Source organism: Cavia porcellus, unplaced genomic scaffold, assembly GCF_034190915.1.
Source record: "Cavia porcellus strain 051 isolate PalLab524CR breed Dunkin Hartley unplaced genomic scaffold, mCavPor4.1 scaffold_32, whole genome shotgun sequence".
NCBI classification, from domain to species: Eukaryota; Metazoa; Chordata; class Mammalia; order Rodentia; family Caviidae; genus Cavia; species Cavia porcellus.
Genome location: NW_026947515.1, coordinates 21,851,144 through 21,873,926, shown reverse-complemented (window position 1 = coordinate 21,873,926; position 22,783 = coordinate 21,851,144). Strand labels below are relative to the sequence as shown.

Below are 22,783 nucleotides of genomic sequence, written 5' to 3'. Positions count from 1 at the left end.
TTCCTATAATCCCAACAGTTTTAAGAGGCTGAAGTAGGAGGATCACAACTGCTAGCCTGTCCTGGGCAATTAAGCAAGACCTTTTGTTTCCAAACAAAAAATTAAAAAAAGGGCTAAGGATATAGTTTAGTGTCAAGGTCCTAGGTTCAATCCCCAGAACTGCAAAACTAAACTAAAGCCTGGCATGGTGGTTCATATCTATAGCCCCAAGTACTTGGGAGGATAAAGCAGGAGAATCACTGTGAATTCAATTCTCACATAGTGAGACCTTGCATCGAAACAACAAAAAACCTGAAAAAACAAAACCTAACAGATGCAAATATAGCTTAGCAGTAAGACTACTTGTCTAACATGGGCTCAATGCCCAGTAATCTTAGCAATCAGGAGAATGAGGCAAAATTCCAAATTTGAAGCCAGGCTGACATACACAGCTATCTCAAAATGCACACATGCACGCAATAGCACACACATCTAAACCCAGCTCTTGGAAGCTGAGGTACAATGGCTGCCTGGGTTACACATTTCACAAAGCCAGTCTGAACTATAATATTGTATGGGGGTCATCAATCCCCGGTACTTTTAATAAAAAAAAAAAAAAAGAAAGAAAAAAACCTGATGATGAGGTTGACACTTTCAATGCTAGCCATCCTACATAGCCATTATTTTTGTTTTTGCATGGTCTGTTAGAAATATATGCCAAGCATGGTGGCACATGCCTATAATAACAGTACTCAAGAGGCTGAGACAGGACAACTGCCCGAGTTTGAGGCCAGCCTGCATTACTAAGACCTTGTCTCAACAACAACAAAAAAGCATACTGGTTTCACATTTTCCCTGGTATTACTTTAAAATCATGTTTCTTCTAAGCTTTAACTTTCAATTTAATATTCCTCAGAATAAAGAAAACAGCTCATTTTAAAACAAGAAGTTTATTTAAACAACAAGACACTTGACTTTAAGGGAAGACTATCTAGGATTCTTTTTTTTTTTTGAGAGTAATTTACTCCTACGTAAAGACAGACTGCCCTACATGTAACAGCTACGTACAAAAAAAGTTATAAAATTCTCCTTGGTTTTACAATGATAAATGAAAAACATTAAAATTCTCCAATCAAACAAGGTATGCAAGGATTTTTATGTTGTCTTTTCCGTTAAAACAGTGAGAGCAAAATAACTTACTGGAATATAAAGATAAGAGCTGATGAGCATGCCACTAATGGAGAAAGGGGATTATTTTTCACAGAACCAGTAATTCCCCATCCCATCTCCATTTGATGTCAATCAAAACATATTGTTGGCCATTTAGTAAAAAAAAAAAATGCAATATGCTTGTGCACATACACCAGATACTTTATGTACAATAAAGGAATGGGGAAGGGATAAATGAAAGAATAGAGAAAACTATACTGTAGTAGTCAGGATGTGGTGGAACCAAATTGCAGTTTTCTAACTGAGAATGTATTCTTGGTCTGTAAGAACAGAGTTCTGGAGTAGAGTTGTTGCAGGTTCCCTTTTTAGTAGACACCTCCTGTCTGCTGCTGGAACACATCAATTGTATCTTCATCCTCCATTTCCAACTAGGGTTAAAAAAAAAAAAGACAAGGGGCTGGGGATTTAGCTCAGTGGCATAAACGCCTGCCTTGTAAGCAGGCAGTCGTGAGTTCGATCCCTGGTACTGATAAAGACCAAAAAAAAAAAAAAAAGACAAAAAAAAAAAAAAAAGACAAATTTTAGATTACTGAGTTCTTTAAAGGTATAAATTTTCAGATTTAAAAATTTTTAAAAACACACACAAGTTACATTCAACTCAAGATTCTATTATTTTTCTCGTGCCTTAACAGTGAGCTACTTCCCCAGCCCTTTATTTTATATTTCAACACACAGCCTTGCTAAAGCACTGACGGTGCCTGAGACGAGCTCAACTCTATGATCCTTCTGCCTCAGGTTTGCAGAATGCAACAATGATAGGTCCCCAAGCCCAGCTTGTTCTTCAATTAAAGCTAAACTGGGGCTGGGCTCAGTGGCATAAGCGCCTGCCTGGCAAGCATGACCAAGGTCATGAGTTTGACCAAGGTCACTTCCTTCCCGATACAGGAAGGAAGGAAGGAAGGAAGGAAGGAAGGAAGGAAGGAAGGAAGGAAGGCAAGCAAAGCAAGCAAGCAAGCAAGCAAGCAAGCTAGCTAAACTGGGTGTAGTGTACACTCCTGTAATCTCAGGCTGAGGCAGAAGGATCGTTGCAAGTTTGAGACCAGTCTGGCTAAAAGTGAGGTTGAGGCCAACCTGACCTGCATAGTGAGACTTCATCTCAAAAAGACAAAAAGAAAAGAAAAAAAAAAAAAAAAAAAAAAAAAAAAAGCTAAACAGTCAAACTTGGATTGCAAGTTTATTTGCTTTGCAAGATGAGCAAATTTCTTTAGTAAATTCTAACTTGATAAACAAATGATGTCTTGCAATATAAGTAGCACATAATATTGATATCAAATGTCACAAGATCACAAATAAATCAATGATCCCCACCCTCCTCCCTTCTCCTTCAATGCAGGGCAACAGGTGACTCATCATCAACAAGACGTTACTGGAGAAGGGGTCAGGGATATAGCTCAGCAGGATGGTGCCTGCCTGGCAAATTTGAAGTCCTGAGTTCAACTTACGATTTTAAAAAAAGGAGGTTATAGAGGAGAAAATGAAGAGGGTTCCCTTACTTCAAATGAGATTAGGGAGACATGTAAAATGCTTTAGAAACTGGGCCAGGGATTTAGTTCAGTGGCATAAGCATATGCCTGGCAAATGCAGGGTTGTAAATTTGATCACCAGTACCAAAAAAAAAAAAAAAAAAAAAAAAGGTGGGAAACAGCAAATTTTGCAGAACACCACCCAAGGGCTGGGGATTTAGCTCAGCAGCATAAGCGCCTGCTTTGTAAGCACTCGGTTGTGAGTTCGGTCCCCAGTACCGATAAAAGAAGAGAAGAGAAAAGAAAAACAAATGATTATACCCAGATAAAAGATTTATACCCAGATAAAGACTAGGGCAGTGTAAAGGATGAATCGTTTTAACAACAATACAATGTCGTATTCCCACAAAATCCTCAAAAGGAGTCATGAACAGATTCCTTTGCTAAAATTGCAGGAGTCAGACCTGGTGACACACATAATCACAGGACTCAGGAGGGTGAGGCAGGAGGATTAGTTTGAGTTCGAGGCCAACTTAGGCTACATAGAAAGTTCAAGACCACTAGGAACTACATGCAAGACCCTGTTTTGACTGACTGACCGAATGAATGAATGCAAGGAAAAAGATCCCAGTGAGCCAACAGATATTCACAACCGCATTAGTGCATTAGTAATAGTGAGAGTCATTCTATACAACAACCCTCTTGTTGTCTCCCTCACACCAGCTATGAAAGCTTCTTTTGGTGGGCTTTTCTTTTTTTTTTTGAGATAGGGTCTCTCCATATACTCCAGGCTAGCCTTGAATTCACTTATCCTCCGGCCTCATCTTCCCAAGCAGTTGGATTACATGTGTATGGCACCATGGCAAGTCTCACAAAGGTTATTTTTTTGTATTTTGTATTTATTTTGCTATCCTGTATTATAGTACTATAATCACTTTTATATAAATATTTTTGTGTTATGGGAGAAATCACCTGAATTTTCATTATTTCTCATGGGGAGATTTGCTTTGCTATGCGAGTGCTTTGGATTATAAAAATATTTCTGGAATCATTATGTTCACAAGGAAAGATTCTACTGCACGTTCCTTGGAGTATCCATAAGATTTATTTAACTAAAGATCAGAAACTGAAACCAAAAAAACAAAACATACATTTTTAAACACCATGCAATTACGTATATTTACATGTGCAGAAATAAATATTCCTTTTTTTTTGGTCATAAATATTCCTAAGGATAGTATTAAACTAGCTGGGCGTGGTGGCACACATCTGCAGTTCTTGCACTTAGGAGGCGGAGGCAGGAGGATTGCCAGTTTGAGATCAGCCTGGGTTATATAGTGAGAGTTCAAGGCCAGCCTAGACTACAAAGCAACACTACTTAAAAAAAACAAAACAAAACTGAGCAACCACTTTGAAGATAATAATATGCAATATATTAACCACTGTTACTCTCTTATTTTGTTATTTTGTTTTGAAATTGTTTCATCATTTTTCTTTTCTCAGTTCAAAAATTTTTAAAAAATGTTACTAGGCTAAAAACAATTTAAAAACCAAGCAAACAGCTTAAATGATTACACTGTGCTTTAGTTTATATACAGCACATTTACAGCTATGCATCAATGGTGGGGATATAGAAAAGGAGTGATATTTATTTTGCAGTGCTGGGAATTGAGCATTGCAACCTTGCACTGAGCTATGTTTCCAGCACCCCCACTTCTATTCTGAGGCTGGATCATCCTAATTCATTATGCAGTGGGCTCAATCTTTCATTTCTGTTTGTTCAAGAACCAGGGATTTAGCTCAGCGCTGTGTAAGCACATGCCTAGCAAGCGAGAAGTCTTTTTTTTTTTTTGGTCTTTTTTCATTTTTATCGGTACCAGGGATCGAACTCACGACCGTCTGCTTGCAAGGCAGGTGCTTATGCCGCTGAGCTAAATCCCCAGCCCCAGAAGTCTTGAGTTCAATCCCTGGTACAAAAAAAAAAAAAGTCAATTCTATTTGCTCAGCCTCTCAAAGAATGCTGGGTTTACAGACATGAGTCACCATATCCAGCTCTTTATTTTGAGACAGTCTTATTAAACTGGGTGAGCTAGCCTTGAACTCTCCAGTATGCTAAGTACACTAGTGGAGATTACAGGCATGCAACACAACTGACTCCAAGGGGTTCTGAGCTACTTTATCATAGACATGTATACTTGTTTAAAGAAACTAGTTTTACTAGGTTCACTATGCACACAGTAAACATAAAACCACCATGTACACAGCAAGAAAGCCTTGACCCATACATCAACACTTTTGCACATCAGTTTTACCGATACCTTTGGGTTTTGTCTTGTCAAGACAGGGTCTCATTACGTAGTTTAGATTTGAACTTGCAGTGCTCCTTGGCCTCCAAAACAGTAGGGTTATAAATATATGCCACCACACTCTATATTAAAACAACTTTTTATGCTACAAACTAGTATTAAAAATAAGGAGACGCCTTCCCTTGAGTGTAAATATACTGAAAATAGGGTGAAGGCAATAAATTAAAAAAAAAAATCACAAATCTCCATTTCTCACTTCTATAAAATGATAAAACAAGCCAGGCATGGTGGCATATGCCTGTAATCCCAGCACTGAAGAGGCTGAAACAGGAGAATCATTGCAAATTCAAGACCAGCCTGGGCTACAAAGTAAGTTCAAGGCCAGCCTGAACCGCATAGCAACACCTGTCTGCAAAAGACCAAAAAAAAAAAAAAAACCCCATATGAACAGAATTCAGTTATGAGAAATTAAATGAATCTAGGAAAGGAAACCCTTTAACAAAACTCTGGAAATATTACATTGCTAAAAAGAAAAAAAAAAATATTTTTAAGCGGGGCGTGAGGGCTCACACCTGTAATCCTAGCACTTGGGAGGCTAAGGCAGGAGTATTGTTGCGAGCTCAAGACCAGCCTGGGCTACAAAGTGAGTTCAAGGCCAGCCTGAACTGCATAGCGAGACCCTGTCTCAAAAAGACAAAAAACAAAACAAAATAAAACAAAAAAAACATTTTTAGACGGGCATGGTGCCACACGCCTGTAATTCCAGCACTTGGGGGGATCGTTTTGAGTTTGAGGCCACTCTGGGCTACAAAGTGAGCTCAAGGGGCTGGGGATTTAGCTTAGCGGCATAAGCGCCTGCCTTGCAAGCACGTGGTCATGAGTTCCATTCCTGGTACTGTTAGGGCCGACGCCGCAGGCAAAGAGACCCCAAGGACTCAACTCTTGGTGAGGGAAAAAAGTTTATTTCCATGCGCATGGGGTCCTCCAGGCAAACGAGTGCGGAGGGCCACGAGGGGAATTTGTGCAGGGTTTTTAAGGGCACAAGCGGGAAGCAAGCGGGTTTACAGAAGCAGATCGCATTGGTTAATTTTGAACGGCGCAGGACTTTGGCAGATGCTGATTCGAGGGATCTGGGGCTGAGTAACCATGGAGACCGAGAGTCCTGGTCTAATCTAGCACATTCCTTTACTTATCTTTATCTTTACAGAGGACAGATCATCTTGTGGTTAATGACTAGCAGATGCATTCCTTCCTGTCCTGCCCCGATATCTCAAGGAGGATTTAGGGAGTGAAACATTCCTTACTGCTCTGTTCTATAGCTCGGGGGGGGGGGGGGTTACATTACAAACGGGGAGTCGATTCTCTCATTCCCCCCTTTTTCTTGTGGATGACCTCTAATCTTAGAGGTATGTTGTAGCTAGGGGTTCATATTGTTGACCTATGACCATTACTTTGACCTAAGAAACTTGTTCCCTTGTGAATTGGGTAATCCGGTTAATAAGGCAAGGGGCAATGGCTAGGATTAGGATTAAGGTCAGTAATGGTCTTATCAAGGGAAGGAGATAGAGGAGAATTCCGTTTTACATTTTCTAAAGGGGGCTCCCATACAAAGATCTTTAACAATTGTTTTTTTTTTTTGCTTACAGTGGGGGACCAAAGCCGCCATGCAAGGTCGGCATCAATGTTATTAAAATCAAAACAAGCAAGCTAAAACAGTTCATGACCAGCATAATCTAACTATGTTTTAGTCAATTTTTAACTTTAAGGGTTACCAGTCTGTTGTGTAGTCCACTGAGTATCTCCCTCGTTGTCTGCTGTTTCCCGTGGCTTTACATGAGTGTAGTGAATCCGCGCAGTTTTTCCTGCTACCTTGATGGCAGTGGGGGTACTGAGCACCACGGTGAAAGGTCCTTCCCAGCAGGATTTGAGGGAGTCATGGTGGTGACATCGAACCAAGACTGGAGTCCCTGGGGCCTTGGTCTCTGAAGGCGGGTCCAAGTGTTTTTGTCTAAACAGCTGGTGGATCCAGGCCAACACAGGTTGGAGTGTCTGCAGGGACTTAAGATCTCGATTAGTAATTTTAGCTAATTTGTCTTCTGACAATCTTGGAACCAATGGCGGGGGCCTCCCAAACATGGCTTTAAAGGGGGAAATTCTAGAAACATATGGGGTATATCTAGCTCTTAACAGTGCAAAGGGAAGAAGGCTCATCCAATTATCGCCAGTTTTTGAAAACAGCTTAGCTAAAATGTCCTTGAGACTTTGGTTCATACGTTCTACTTGCCCTGAGCTATGTGGCTGATAGGCACAGTGGAGTTTTAATTAATCTTTAATGCCTGGGCTAACTTTTGGGTGACTCGGGCTATGAAAGCCAGGCCATTATCGGACCCCATTGATAGTGGGAGGCCAAATCAAGGTATGATCTCATGCGATAGCCTTTTAACTACCACTAAGGCTGACTCAGACTTAGTAGGGAAAGCCTCTACCCAGCCAGTAAAAATGTTTATTAATACCAAGAGATAGCGGTGTCCCTGTAAATTAAGTTTTACCATGTCCATAAAGCCTACTTTCCAATGTTCTCCTGGAACAATTCCTTGATGTCGGGTGGTCTCCAGCGCAGAGCTCTTGGCTGAGTTGACTAACAAGCACTGTGGGCATCTAGAGCTCGAAGAGGTGGTAACAGCTCCTGCCCTAGTGTCTCCAGTAACGGTACTTGTATATCAGGTAACTGGTATTAGCCCCTTGGGGTGGGAGACTTTATTCCAAGTTGAGATGCCAACTGTAGGTCTTTCTTTGTGTAGACTGGTTCTGACAAGGTCAGAGGACTAGTATTAGAGCAGTTACTTTCTTGGTTGACCCCTCCAATGTGGTTGCTATTTTTCAAGTAGCTTGATCTGCCAAACTGTTTCCTAAGGTGACAGTGTCATCTCCGGTTGGGTGAGCCTTGTAAGGAATAGCAACCCATTGAGGCAGCCAGACAGCGGCTAGCAAATCTAGAATCTGTGGAGCATTTTTAGATGGCTTCCACGTATATGTACAGTAGCAAAGGGATATCTTCAGGAAAAAAAAATGTTTACCCTCTTTTCCGTGGCTAGTTTTAGCCTCTCAGTCAAACCAACAAGCTACGCCTTTTGGGCAGAAGTGCCAGGCTCTACCCGCTTAACCCAGAGTACCTCCTTTTCGGTGGTCACTGCTGCCTCGGCCATTCGTTTGCCGTTTTGGATGAGGCTGCTTTCATCGAACAGTTGTCGGCATTTCCCAAAAGCTGGTCAGTAAGATCAGCCTGTAGGTTCTGCTGCAGTTCGAGGATGTCAGCGCACTCATGGAGAGAGGTGTCCTTTGTTCCTCCGGATAAAGCTGAAGAAGTCTTGAATATCATTGACTCTGGGTCTAGAAGCAGGGCTTGACAGTAGAATTCTGGTGTTTGAGAGCCTTTTTTTTTTTTTTTTTCAGGAGGGGTTTTGATAAGAGTCTCTAAACTGTGAGAAGTTACCACAGAAATCACTTGCCCAAAGCATGTTTCTTCGCTTCCTTAAGTAACATTGTCACAGTAGCTAGTATTTTAAGGCAGGGGGCCATACTTCTGTTACTGGATCAAGTCTTTTGGAGAGGTAGGCTATAGGCCTCTTTCAAGGGCCAATGTCCTGAGTTAGGACTCTTTTGGCAATGTCCCTGAGTTTATCTATGAACAAGATGAAAGGCTTGGTAACGTCAGGGAGTCCCAGGGCTGGGGCCTCTGTCAAGGCCCGCTTGAGCTGTTGGAAGGCCTGTTTACATTTATCAGTCCAGTTCAGCGAATTTTGGGTTTCTCCCTTATGGGAGTCATATAGAGGCAAGCTTTCCAGTAAAATTTAGCCTACAGTACCCAACTGCCCCCAGAAACTCTCGTCTGGTTTTTAAAAGTTTTCTTTCATAGAGCAATTTTAACACCTTGGCTATCTTTTTGTAAATTTTTAGTTCTCAAAGACCTTTTTGTGCTATCTCTATTAACTGGCTGAGGGGCATTTCCTTAAACCTCTCAAACCTTTGTAATTTTTGTCTAACATGTGGGGCCGACTGAGTTACAAAGAGAACAACTGGCAATATTGGGAAACCTTCTTACCTCTGGATGTTCAGTCAGGGTGGCACAAAAGGAGAACATGGTTTTGGCATTCCGGATCAGACAGCCAGCTTCATCTGGATGGCACACTGCTTTTTGTCCAAGGGTGTCACATGACAGGCCATCATTTTACTAAAATTATATTCTTAACAAAAAGGGCTTTTTCACAGGTAACAAAATTGTGCTGCATAATCTCCCAGATGTTCACAGTACATGCAAGAACTTGTATCTTATTTCTAGTATCACCTATAATCTCATTTTAATGGAAACATTTTGCAGCAAAGTACAATCTTATGTATACTTCTACCAAAACTGATCTAATACTGTCAAATTTTGAACACATTTACTTCTTGTCAAACCTGTTATTTGTAGTACTATAAATCAAGACAAATAAAATTTACATCCTCTTGAGCCTTCTACAACTTACAATAATACCTCTCAAACTAAGCTTTAATCTTTTTCTACATTCTGGCATAGCCAGACACCTTTACTTGAAGACCACTCTCTTTGTCCCTCTTTTTACTATTACCAGTCAATTACCCTTTTTTTCTCACTTCTCAGACAACATCAAAGTTTTCAACAAAACCCTTGAAGTCACCTTTTAGTAGTCTAAAAAAAATGCTTATTTTATGTCTTTTTACCACATAAAAATGCTGTATTTTAAAAACAAAACTGTAACCTTTTAACTGGCTCAAATATAGTATCGCCTGGTTTTTACTTGGCAAAGTTGACATGACTCTTAACAACCATAGATATACATATATATGTGCACATGTTTACATTTTCACCAGAGAGAAAAAAATAAAATACTCCTTTAAAAAGGCATGCCGAGGTTGCAAGCAATCAATTGAAGTCTTACATATTAAACAAGGCGCCACAACATTAAAGACACAAACAAAGGGAGCTTCTTGTACAGTTTGGTCAGCTAAAGGAAATAATTTTTCTTATCATGAATCTTGAATCTAATAAGCCATATGGATCCTACAACAGAAATGGGCAACAAGCCCCTAAGTTAGTAACAAGTTTAAACAGGCAACCAAGGAGAAGGCGGAGGAAGGAAGGGTTTTACCCACGGTGGGGGCTCCTCCCTGAGGTCCTGCCATACCAAGATGTAGGTGACCTGCCCTCTCATCTGGGGCGGAAGATGATGTTCTTAACTGCTAAGATGAGGGGAAGGTGGAAAGTCCCCTCTGGTGGCCATCCCACAGAAAAAGTAGGCCACTCAGTCGAGCAGAAATCCTGCTATTTACTCTTCTTGACCTGCAAGGAGAGATTGTGAGCCCTCTTCCGCACCTCCGACCAATGGTCAAGGGTGAGGGACAATGGGGATGAGGTCGACTGTCCCATGATGTTCTACAGTCACAGGGCGGTTAACGCAAGCGCGATACAACAAATAACCAATCACAACACCCACGACACACAGGACAAACAGGCTGGCCACCTCACTCTCACGCATCAGTTTCACTCCAAACAAGCCACCTTACAGGGTGTCTCCGAATTGGCCCGGACGGACCACAGATTGGGAATGAAATTCCCCGAACGAGTCACCTCAGAGGGTGTCTCCGAATTGGCCCGGACGGACCACAGATTGGGAATGAAATTCCCCGAACGAGTCACCTCAGAGGGTGTCTCCGAATTGGCCCGGACGGACCACAGATTGGGAATGAAATTCCCCAAACCGATAGGAAAATCCTATCGCAAACGGTGAGTCACGGAAAACCGTGTGGGGCGTCCCCCGGTCACCAGAGAACAGAGAACAGAGAACAGATAACAGATAACAAAAACTGGTAACAAAAATTGCCCCTAGATCGGAGCCGTTTGGCTCGGGGCGTAAAATACCGGTAGATTGATCCTCAGAGTAAAAATAAGAAGCGACCGGTCGTACTCACTCACCACAGAGCCGTTGAGGTCACCTCCCGTGAGACGTGCTATCTCGCTGGGGCCTCCAAGATGTTAGGGCCGACGCCGCAGGGAAAGAGACCCCAAGGACTCAACTCTTGGTGAGGGAAAAAAGTTTATTTCCATGCGCATGGGGTCCTCCAGGCAAACGAGTGCAGAGGGCCACGAGGGGAATTTGTGCAGGGTTTTTAAGGGCACAAGCGGGAAGCAAGCGGGTTTACAGAAGCAGATCGCATTGGTTAATTTTGAACGGCGCAGGACTTGGCAGATGCTGATTCGAGGGATCTGGGGCTGAGTAACCATGGAGACCGAGAGTCCTGGTCTAATCTAGCACATTCCTTTACTTATCTTTATCTTTACAGAGGACAGATCATCTTGTGGTTAATGACTAGCAGATGCATTCCTTCCTGTCCTGCCCCGATATCTCAAGGAGGATTTAGGGAGTGAAACATTCCTTACTGCTCTGTTCTATAGCTCGGGGGGGGGGGGTTACATTACAAACGGGGAGTCGATTCTCTCAGTACCAGTAAAAAAAAACCCAAAAAAACAAAGTGAGCTCAAGGCCAGGCTAAACTTAAGACCCTGTCCAGGGGGGAAAAAAAAGACAACAGGAAATCCTAGGACTTTCAAATTTAACAAAAATTCTAGTATTTAACAAATACTAGGTCAGGGGCTGGGGGTTTAGCTCAGTGGCATAAGTGCCTGCCTTGAAAGGAGGCAGTCATGAGTTCGATCCCCGGTACCGATAAAAAGGAAAAAGAAAAAACAAAACAAAACAAATACTAGGTCGGGCTGGGGATTTAGCTCTGTCTGCCTGCCAAGCCCAAGGTCGAGAGTTCAATCCCCGTAACAAAACAAAACAAAAACCAAAACACAGATACTAGGTCTGTAAACTGTACTACTTAAGAAGATGAGGCAGGAGGTTTGACAGTGCAACGCCAGCCTGGGCAAATTAGTGAGATCCTGCCTTAAAATTAAAAAATTAGAACTTTTTTTCTTTTTGGTTTATTGAGCCAGTCTTGCTATAAAGCACAGTCTGGCCTCAAACTCATGGCAATCCTCCCTCTCAGTCTCCAGAGTGCTAGGATTACAGGCATGGCCATTATGCCTGGCTCAAAATAAAACTTTATAAAAGAACTGGGAGTGGGTAGACAAGGGAAAATGAAGCTAAATAAATAAAAATAAATTAAATTGTGTCATATACACTTACCAGCTCCCCACAATAAATGCTGTCATATACTAAAAAAATCTTTTAGAAAACAAATTACTGGAGGTGTAGCTAATTTGTAGAGTGCTTGCCTAACATGCAGAAGCGCTGGGGGCAAAAAAGGACAGAAGGAGACATAAGGGAATAAAAAGGTGGATGTGGTGGCGTACTTGTAATCCCAGTACTACAAACGGCTCAGAAAAGAGGATTCCAAGTTCAAGCCCAGTCCAGGGAATTTATCTGGACTAGAATAGATCACAAAGCCAAGCACAGGACACACACCTGTAATCTCAGCATTCCATGATGGAAGTAGGAAGAGTACAAATTAAAGTCTCACCTGGACAACTCAGTGCGATTCTCAAATGTAAAATTTTTTTTTGGTCTCTTTTTTTTTTATCGGTACCAGGGATCGAACTCACGACTATAGAGTTGCAAGGCAGGCGTTTATGCCACTGAGCTAAATCCCCAGCCCCGATTCTCAAATTTACAGAACTGACAATATAACTCAGTATTAAAAGCCAAATTCAATCCCAGACAACTCCCCCACTCCAACCAAAACTAAAAACAGGTGGTGAGATTCTAAAACAAATCCATTCTGGCCAGGGCGTGGTGGCACTAGCCTTAATCCTAGAGACTGGAAGGCTGAGGTAGGAGGAACTATGTGAGTTCAAGGCCAACCTGGGCTACACAATAAGTACAAGGATGGTCTGAACTACACAGCAAGATCCTATCTCAAATATAAGTAAATAAATCCACTCTAACCTCATGAATGGAATTCTAAATTAAACTGCATATAATTAGATAAGCCTGTAACTCCAACATTCTGGGAGGTTGAGACAAGAGGATCCTAAATTCAAAGGCAAGCTAGTTGTGGTGGCATATGCCTTGTAATCCCATAGCACTCAGGAGGCAGAGACAGGAAGATCACTGCAAAATGGAAGACAGCCTAGGCTACAAAGTGAGTTGAAGGCCAGACTACAAATTGTCTCAAAAAGACAAATAAGGGCCAAGGATTTAGCTCAGAAGCACAAGCACCTATCTGTCAAGTGGTAGGTCATGAGTTGGATCATTGGTACTGAAAATAAAGACAAATAACTTAACAACCTAAATTCAAAGGTAGCCTGACATTTTAAATAAGGCCTTATTAAAAAAAACCACAAACCATGGTTAGGACCTGTGTTAAATAAGTACAGGCTGCTCTTGAAGAGACTCTCCTTCCTCAGAATCCTAAGTGGTGGGAATATAGGTATATACAACCATACTCAGAAGAAATGTTAATTTTTTTTCTGTCAAATTTTAATTGCCTTCAAAACAAACCATTTTCCTTCCATTTATTAAGAGAATGTAGCACCTCCTTGTGGCTGGAAGATGCAACTGCTTCATGGAGTTTCATAAATGGAAATTTCACTATCCTTCCCTGGAAAACTCACAGTCAAATCTTCAAAGATTATTAACAAAACATCTGGATGTGTAACATGTCATATGTAATGTCTTCCTAATTTTTAATGGTGGATAAATCAAATTCGTAAGTATCAAAGATCTAGCCAGGCACACTGATGCAAGCCTATAATTGTATCACTCAAGAGGCTGAGGCAAGACTGCCACAAATTCAAGGCCAACTTAGGCCACATACTGAACAATAGGATAGCTCAAAATAAAACAACAATTTAAATAAATCCAGCCAGGCATGGTCGATTTTTTTTTTTTAATACAAGGGATCAAACTCACAATCTTGCACTTACCAGGTAGGCATTTATACCACTAAGCTATATCTCCAACCTCAGTCTGTAAATCTTCAAGTAGGAGAGTGTAAAAAAGCCTCTACCATACATGATTGCCCACCCAAAACCATATGAAGTATCAGAATAAACTGAAGTGATATATAATCTTAAGGAATCAAAGGCCATCTTTTTTTTTTTTTTGTATCTGTACCCGGGATAGAACTCACGATTGCCTGCTTGCAAGGCAGGTGCTTATGCCGCTGAGCTAAATCCCCAGCCCAAATGTGGTGTCCTCTTGAGATAGGCTCTCACTATGTAACCCAAGTTGGTCTTCAACTTTCCAGGGAGACTAAACTGGGCTCAAATTCTCTATTCTGCTTTAGCCTGTGAATGGCTGGGATTATGTGCCTGCTTGGCTATTCTCAGGGTTTGCAGAGTCACTTATCAAAAGCTCTCTTTGCCAGGCATGGTAGTACACACCTGCAATGTCAGCGCTCCAGAGGCTAACGCAGAAGGGACACTGAGAGTTTGAGATCAGCCTGTACTACACAGGGAGAATCTCTCAAAACAAAAACGAGGAGCTGGGGATTTAGCTCAGCGGCATAAGCACCTGCCTTGCAAGCAGGCGGTCGTGAATTCGATCCCCGGTACCGATAAAAATGAAAAAGACCAAAAAAAAAAAAAAAAAAAAAAAAAAAAAAGACCGGGAGAGGAGGTGATGCTTAATTTTCTTTTAAAATACAGCATGTGATGGGGATTTAGTTCAGTGGTGTAGGTGCCTGCCTGGCAAGCGCAAGGTTCTGAGTTCCATCCCCAGAACCAAAAAAACAAAAACTTAAAAAAAAAAAAAAAAAATTAACAGCGGGGCATGGTGGCACACTCCTGTAATCCCAGCACCCGGAAGGCTAAGGTAGGAGGATCCTTGCAAGAGTTCAACACCAGGGGCTGGAGGTTTAGTTCAGTGGCATAAGCACCTGCCTTGGAAGCAGGCAGTCGTGAGTTCCATCCCCGGTACCAATAAAACGAAAAAGACAAAAAGAGTTCAAGACCAGCCTAGGCTACAAAGGGAGCCCAAGGCCAGCCCGAACAGCATAGCCAGACCCTGTCTCAAGAAAAAAAACAATAGATAAAAGTAATAAAATACAGCATGCTAGCCAGGGATGGTGATGGTCACCTATGACCCCTACACTGAAGCAGATTAAATTCAAGTCCTACCTCGCCAATGAACGAGACTCTTGTCTCAAAATACAATGTATTTTGGCTGGGGATTTAGCTGAGTAGCATAAGTACCTGCCTGACAAGCACAGGGTTGTGAGTTCAATCCTTGGTACAAAAATCCCAATACTCAGAAGGCTGAGACAGGAGTACTGCTGTGAGGTCCAGACCAGCCTAGGTTACATAGTGGATTCTGGGATTACAGGCAGGAACTACCACACCGAGCAGAAATAAAATGCACATTGAAACCTTTACAAAAAGGAGGTCAGCTGGTTAGCACTTGGGAGGCTGGGGCAGGAAAATCACTGTGAGTTTAAGAACAGCCTGGGTTACAAGTGAGCCCAAGACCAGCCTCAACTGTATAGTGAGACTGTTTCAAAAAGACAAAATAAAAAGGTCAGGGATCCATCACAGGCTTAACAATGATAACTGAAGGTCACAAAAAGGGTTTTTGAGGGTGGTAGTAATGAAAAAGGAGTTTCATTTCTATATAGATAGCCCATACTACTACGCAAGCCCATGTCTCTCACTCAAAGCACAATTCTAGAAGAGCCTAGGCAATGAATTTGTTCTTACCTTTGATATATACCTTCTACCTACAGGGCTAGGAAGTGCACACCTGTAACCCCAGCACTTCGGAGGCTAAGGCAAGAAAATTACAAGTTCCAGGCCAGACTGCACTACATAGTAAGAGCCTGTCTCAAAACAACACCTCTCCAAAAATCACTTCCACCAGAAGAGAGTAACTATACTTAAAAACACTTGTAATTTGGGCAGAACAGTTGGTAATTCCAACACTTTTCAGAGGCTGAGGCAAGATGGCAAATTCAAGTCCAGCATGGAGAACCGAGCAACAATGCCGCCAAGTAAGAAGGGTTGGGGATATAGCTCAACACAAAGACTATGCTCCACTCCCAGTATCACCCTAAAAGGAAAGAAGTGGAATGACTTCAAAATCTCATCATCATTCACACCAGATGACAAAAGGACCCAAACATGCCTCTACTCTAAAAGGGATTCAACTGTTTTACTCATGGAGCATTACTTACCGGACAAAAAGGTAAGGTAAGGGGAAGGGAAGCAAAGATGTTGGCACTGATAGCAGAATGAAGAACAGACAGGAAAATAAAGTACCGTTGGATTTACATTGTGAATAAATTACAGTCACTCCTGTATCAGGTTCAAATTACAAGCACTAGATTGTATTACCCACTTCCATAATTATTAATGATACTAAGAAAATTTAAACTGCATTCCTCATATTAAAGATATTAAAAGTACTCATTAATAAACATTTGTAGCAAATCACAGGAGCTATTTCTATAACCCCAGCTACTCAGAAGATTAAAGCATGAAGATCCCAAATTCCTACATATCTTGGGCAACAAAGGAGAACCTGTGGCAAAATAAAGGGTTAGCAGTGTAGCTCAATGATAGTGCCTTTGGGTTGGATCCCCTGTAGGCAAAGTGAACATTAGTGTAACGCTTGTTTACCCTGACTTTAACAAGGTGTCACTAAATCTGCCTTAAAATCTATGCGTAACAAGATCATACTGCCTTCTTTAAATCCCTAGCACAAGTGCTTGCCACCACTTCTAGAGGATGCCTTGTCTTCCTCGAATATAAGCATTCCTACCAGGCAGGTGACACCTATAATTTTTAATTCATTATCTGTAACATTCAAACTCAATTTGTGGTTTTAGAAAGCAACATTCAATGCCACTCCATTCCTTGTTGAATATTATAAATTTGCAAACAAAACACTCCATACTGGATTCCTGCTTCACCAAACACTAAGCAATATCAGGCATGGTGGGACACCCATGTAACCCCAGCACTTGAGAGATGGAGACAGAAAGATAAACTCCAGTTCAAGGCCAGCCTGAGCTACACAGCCAGAATCTGGGTCGTAACCCAACACATACCTTCTGTATCCTGGATCCTGCCTTCACTACATCCACTGGTATACTCAATGGTGGTCATTTAAAACAGAAATAAAAAAATGCTGGGCATGGTGGCGCTCCCTTATAATCCCAGTATTTCAGAGACTGAGGCAGGAGACACTCAGGTAGGAGGATAGCACTGCCTTCAAGACCAACCTGGGCTACAAAATGAGTTCAAGGCGGCCTCAATTACTGGCCAAATCTTGGCTCAAAAAGACAAAAAAAAGTTGTACTCCTTTGTAGCCACTTGTATTTCAGAGAACTGAAAAGGCATACAGAATGCCGGAAAGAGCAATATAAACAGAATGTTTAAAGCCCCAACAAGAAATATCTTCCAGTTAAATCACTTACAGTCATCATTTTCCTTTAGTTTCTCATAACTACTCTGTCAGATAGTTTTACTCCTCTTTATGATTTTCCTTATCAAAGAAGTTCTCTACTTGTTTTCGGATTGACAAGAGATAAAGTTCAAAAAAATGTTCTTTTAGGATTATATAAACCAGAACTTGGGCTCCCCTACAGTACAAATCTCATTGCTGACTCAGCTCTACCTCTTCCCTGAGACTTAGGAAATTCCTTTAGGCCCTTGTTTTTTCATTTCACAAAAGGAGCTGATCTAAATCCATAAAATTCTGTGCTCTCAGAAAGCACCCACTGGGGCTGGGGATTTAGCTCAGCGGCATAAGTGCCTGCCTTGCAAGCAGGCAGTCATGAGTTCCATCCCTGGTACCGATAAAAACGATAAAGATAAATTACCCACACCAGCCTTGCATTTGCAATGGTACCTCAACTACCCAGATACTGAGATGAGACCTGTGCCACCTTGCATACCCCAACCGCTGAGGAAAACAAAAAAAACAAAAGAATGTGAGGTGTGGTGGTATACACTTGTAAACCCAACACTTTGGAGGCTGAAGCAAGAGGATAGCCAACTATTCAAGGCCAACCTAAATTTAATGCCCAGCGTGGACTATACAGTGATAAGATCCTGTCTCAAACCAATCAATCAATCAATCAATCAATCAATCAATTAACTTAAAAAATAAATAAGCCTGGAGCTGGGGATTTAGCAGGATAAGCACCTGCCTAGCAAGCACAAGGTCATGAGTTCAATCCCCAATACCAAATAAATAAGCCTGGAAAAATTCATCAAGTCCACTATATTTTCTTACAAAAGTAAAATTACATTGTCTTGAGGACCAAACAGGTCTGTGACTACAATCTGATACATTTCCAGTATAGTACAGTCCTAAGTAATACTAACCAAACTCAGAATTTTCATGCGGAATCAATACATGAAACACATAATAAAAGCTGATATACCAAGGACATACATGCATGTTTATCCTATCAGAAAGTTACTGTAATATTACGCTCCCTTAGTTTCTAGGCTCAAGGAAATTGTTTTTTGAAATGTATTAAATTAAATTGCACATACCAATTGCTCACCTGTTGTTTACAATAGGCTTTCATTATTAGTTCACGAAGTGGTGTATGCCTCTTAATCTTAAACTGCACCACAGAACCATTCTGCCCCGCCACCTTCAAATTAATATGGTCATTGTTCTCAGTTTTGACTCCTTCCTGTTGAAAGAAAAAAGTATAAGTTGGAAAATGTGAAAACTAGGCACCCTTTAAAGTAGTAGCAGCCCAAACTGGTGCACAAATCAACAGGTTTCATTCCCTACGATAAAACAGCAAACAGCTGTTTTCAGTCACTGAAGTCAATATGAGAGGTACCCTGCAATAGTACTAGGTAGCTGACAGAAACAGTAACACACTATCAAAGGTAACAGATTTTAAGTGATGGTTCCCAATTTATTGCATCGTTATCTTGAGACTGAATTGTTTTAAATGGTATTTTCGATCACTAATATATCCTAATAGATAAAAATGTCTTTTTCTTTGGGAAGCACTTAAAGGATAACTGCTGAAAGAGTGCAAGAGGCGAGGGGGAAAAATGAGCTTGCAATTCACATATTACAAGACTCTTGACAAAGTTACCAAATTAAGCCCCATAACAAATTCAATATACGCATTAAACACACAGACACACACACACACACACACACACGCACACACACACACGAATGACCCTCTTGGGAGCATCAGTAACTGAGAACCACGATTAATGCTGGATTCTATTAGCAGCTTCATTTTCTTTTATTTTTAGTTAGGTGGTCTTATATTCCCTTCCCTTTGTTGTTATGAGTAAAATGCACTGTTTTCTTCTATGTCTTCCTGGTAGATTTCAACTCAACTCGAAGTTCACCAAAATCTAGTGCGAAAGGAATTCTGCAGCCCTTAAAGCACTTCGGAAAGCAAAGGCGGTGTCAATGCACCCCAAAGAAGCAAGTTCCTTTTGCTTCTCAGACGCACGTTCCCATGCTCACCGGAAGCCGCCTGGTACCTCAAAAACCGCGCTCAGGAAAAAAAAACAAAAAACAAAAAACCCGCGCTCAGAAGTTCTGTTCCACCAAGTCTAAGGTCGCTTATGTCAGGCTCCAACTTCCTGAAACTACAAGGTACCCCCCGGTTCTAGGGGCGCTGGCACCTGAGGAAGGGCCGCTGACCCTCCCCCCTCAGGTCCCCGAGGCCCTTAAAGTGGAAACACTCCCCGGAATGCCCAACCGCTGAGCGTGACTGTCCGAGGGCATCGGCCTCGAAGCCCCGCAGCAGCCCATGATTTGCCGCGAGCCGTCGCCCGGCCGCCGCGGCCCCCAGCCTGAGGGAAGCCTGGGCCGTGGGGACTCCCGCCACCGCCGACGCCGCGCAGCCTCGGGGCCCACGCACCGGCAGAGAAGCCCGCGCAGAGCCGGTGGGCAGCGGGAGCCCGCGATCTGCCGCCCGTCTCGCGCCGCGCGCACTGGGAGGCTGGGGAGGGCGACAGGCCTCCTCCCGCACAGGAGGGAGGAAAAGAGGGAGGGGGAAATGAGGCGGAGCGCCCGGCCGGAGCCGTGGCCGCCCCAGGGGGGCCCGAGAAGGCGCGGGGAGCCCCGGGTGGGCTCCGGCCAGACCCTAGCCCTACCGTTGCCTGTCGCGAGCTGAAGAGAGAAGGCGGCATGGAGCTCACCTTAGACTTTTCATCGGCGCCAGTCTTCTTGGCTGCAGCTTCACAAAAGAGGTACCAGGTCGGCCAAAGGAGCACACAAGCAGCACCACAGGAGGCAGTGGGACGCGGTAGGAGGCGGCGGCGGTGGCGAGGTAGAGGGCGCGCGCACGTCGTGCGCTTCTTCCGCCCACCCTGCGTGCGCGAGCACGACCTGGCGGGACTTTCTATTGGTGGCCTCCTCGCGGGAGCGCGCAACGCTTAGATAACCACGCCAACCCCAAACCCCCCCCCCCCAACCCAAACACGCCCTCACCCCTACCACCCACCCCCCACACCTCACCCCCCACCCCTCACCCCTACCTCGCCGGGTTGCCGCTGCCCGGGCTAGGTGCCCGCCTGGCCGGTGGGAAGTTGCTTGAACACGCGCACTCCGCCTGTCGCGGGGGCGCGCCTGGCCCTGGGCGGGGCTGTATGATCCCCTTCTGTGCTGGAACATAATCAAAGTGGCTTCCAGCTGGTCCTCCGCGAGGACCACGAGTCTCCAGGCCTTAGACATAAGAGGTAGGCTGTGGCAGGCAAAAGTACTAGACGTAGAAGACAGAGCTTATATCAAAACCCCAGCAAGAGGCTCTGGAAAAAAAACTTGCTCTGCCAGCCGAATGCAGTAGCCTCCGCGTTTAGAGGAACATCCCACTTCCTCTCAGCCTCATCTCTAATGTTAAAAGTTTGAGTGTCTACCTGCTTCCCACCGTGCTTTTGCGTAAAATACGACAAACACTTCTGTCCCCCTACTAACCCTTGATTTTGGCTGAGGAAAAATGTTCATTTATCCATTCAACAAACTCTTATTCATGGCCTGTTCTTCAGCTTCAAGAGGAACACGGAGAGCTACCCAACAGGAAGTTCCCCAACCAGCCAATCTTTTCCTCCTTCCATCCACGTATAGACTAGACATAGACCCCTCCTGTTTGAAGAATAATTCTGATGTCTATCCGTTAGATTCTATACTGTGCCTCTCAGTCAGTTTTTTTTTTTTACTTCCTAAATGGCTGTACTTTGTCTCCACTCTTCTGTGAGCATAGAAACAAAGAACAACTCAGCAACAGCTGGGTTTTGTGGCTCACACCTGTACTCCAGCCCCGAGGCTGAGGAAGGAGGGTTGCTGTGAGTTCGAGGACAGCCTGGATTTGGTAGGGAGACCTTGCCTCCCAAAGCAAAAACAAATTTAAAAAAACGTCCCAACAACAAAATCCCTCAGATTATTCTATTATGACCATAAGACTCCATTCTTGGCCCATCAGCCTGAAAAATGCCTGTGCCAGCAGTCTCCAACCTCCATCTCCCACTGCTCAATCCACTGCCATCTGGTACTGCACCTGTAGCTCCAGTCACTCTCTTCAGAGTCACCATTGCTGAGCTCAGTATACATTCCGTTTGTCACTCCTTTTGAACTCTGAAAGCTGGTTTTCCTGTTATGTCAAGTTTTTACTCTTCAACTTTTCCTTACCCGTTCTTTGAGGTTTTGTTCCAGACTTCTGTATTTCCTCTCCTGCAATGATTTCACTCATTCCCATTACTGTCTGTTAGCTAATGACTCTCGAATCCATGTACCTCCACCAGATCTTTCTTTGAGCTGCTGACTTTGAACATCCCTACTTGGATATCCCAGAAGCACTTCAAACTCAGCAAATCTCAACCAAACCGTATCTTTTTACTTCTCCTTACAGGAATTCTTTCTGACACAGGCTCTTAACCCAGATGGCATACCATTAAAATAAGTGAGGTCTGAAGCCATTTTGTCCCCCTTTTTCTACTGTCCTTCAACATACTTCCACCCAGTCATTCTAAATACAGTATCTACCAAACCCATCTTCCGTTCAGCCTCTGGCTTTGGATGGAGCTTGTTTCTTTGTTTGCTTTTTGGTTTTTTTGGCATGGAGTCTGGGTAGTTTAGGCTGGCTTAGAACTCACTGTGTAGCCCAGGCTGGCCTTGCAGTGATCCTCCTGTCTCATCCTCCCAAATGCTGGAAATAAAGGTGTGCACCACCACGCCTGGCCCAGGACGGAGCTTTTCATGGGCTCTTTCCAGTTCTCCATGAAGAGGCTGAAGGTCTTGGTGTGAGGCAGGCCAAAATAGGCAGATTGATTAGAGGAGGTAGGAAAAGCCTTATTTGATCTGGTCCAACTCTCCCCAGAGTTATGATGCTGCCCACCTGAATGGTTACTGGTTGTCTCTTTTTTGTATGTATGGTACTGGGGATTGAACCCAATGTCTTCCCACTGAGCTACATCCAAGCCCTTTCATATGCTTTATTTTATCTGGAGACAGCATTTCACTAAATTGCCAAGTAGCTCAAGCTGACTCCATTTTGAAATACTCCTGCTTTAGCCTCTCAAAGTGGTAGGATTACAGGCCTCAGCCACCAACCCCAGCATTGCTTTTCTTGCTTTAAAACACTGTCTTGGGGGACTGGGGATTTAGTTCAGTGGCATAAGCGCCTGCCTTGCAACCAGTCAGTCGTGAGTTCGATCCCCGGTACCAATAAAAAGGAAAAAGACAAAAAAAATACTATCTTGGTGCCTACAATGTGAGTTTTTTATTTTATTATTATTTTTTTAATGGGTATCGGATCTAACTCATGACCACGTGCTTGCAAGGCAGGTACTTA

At 43.0% G+C, this 22,783-nt stretch overlaps 1 protein-coding gene across 1 annotated transcript; it reads right to left on the bottom strand.

Annotated features, from left to right (window-relative positions):
• Positions 1 to 5,920: 5,920 nt before the first annotated feature.
• LOC106027663 (uncharacterized) lies at positions 5,921 to 21,688 on the bottom strand. The gene is made up of 5 exons (XM_063242685.1): positions 21,622 to 21,688; positions 20,475 to 20,661; positions 20,091 to 20,349; positions 18,512 to 18,646; positions 5,921 to 7,027 (listed from the first exon to the last, which is right to left on the bottom strand). Exons 1-5 carry the CDS (start codon positions 21,686 to 21,688, stop codon positions 6,740 to 6,742), a joined length of 936 nt encoding a protein of 311 aa, XP_063098755.1. The 3' UTR covers positions 5,921 to 6,739.
• Positions 21,689 to 22,783: the final 1,095 nt, after the last annotated feature.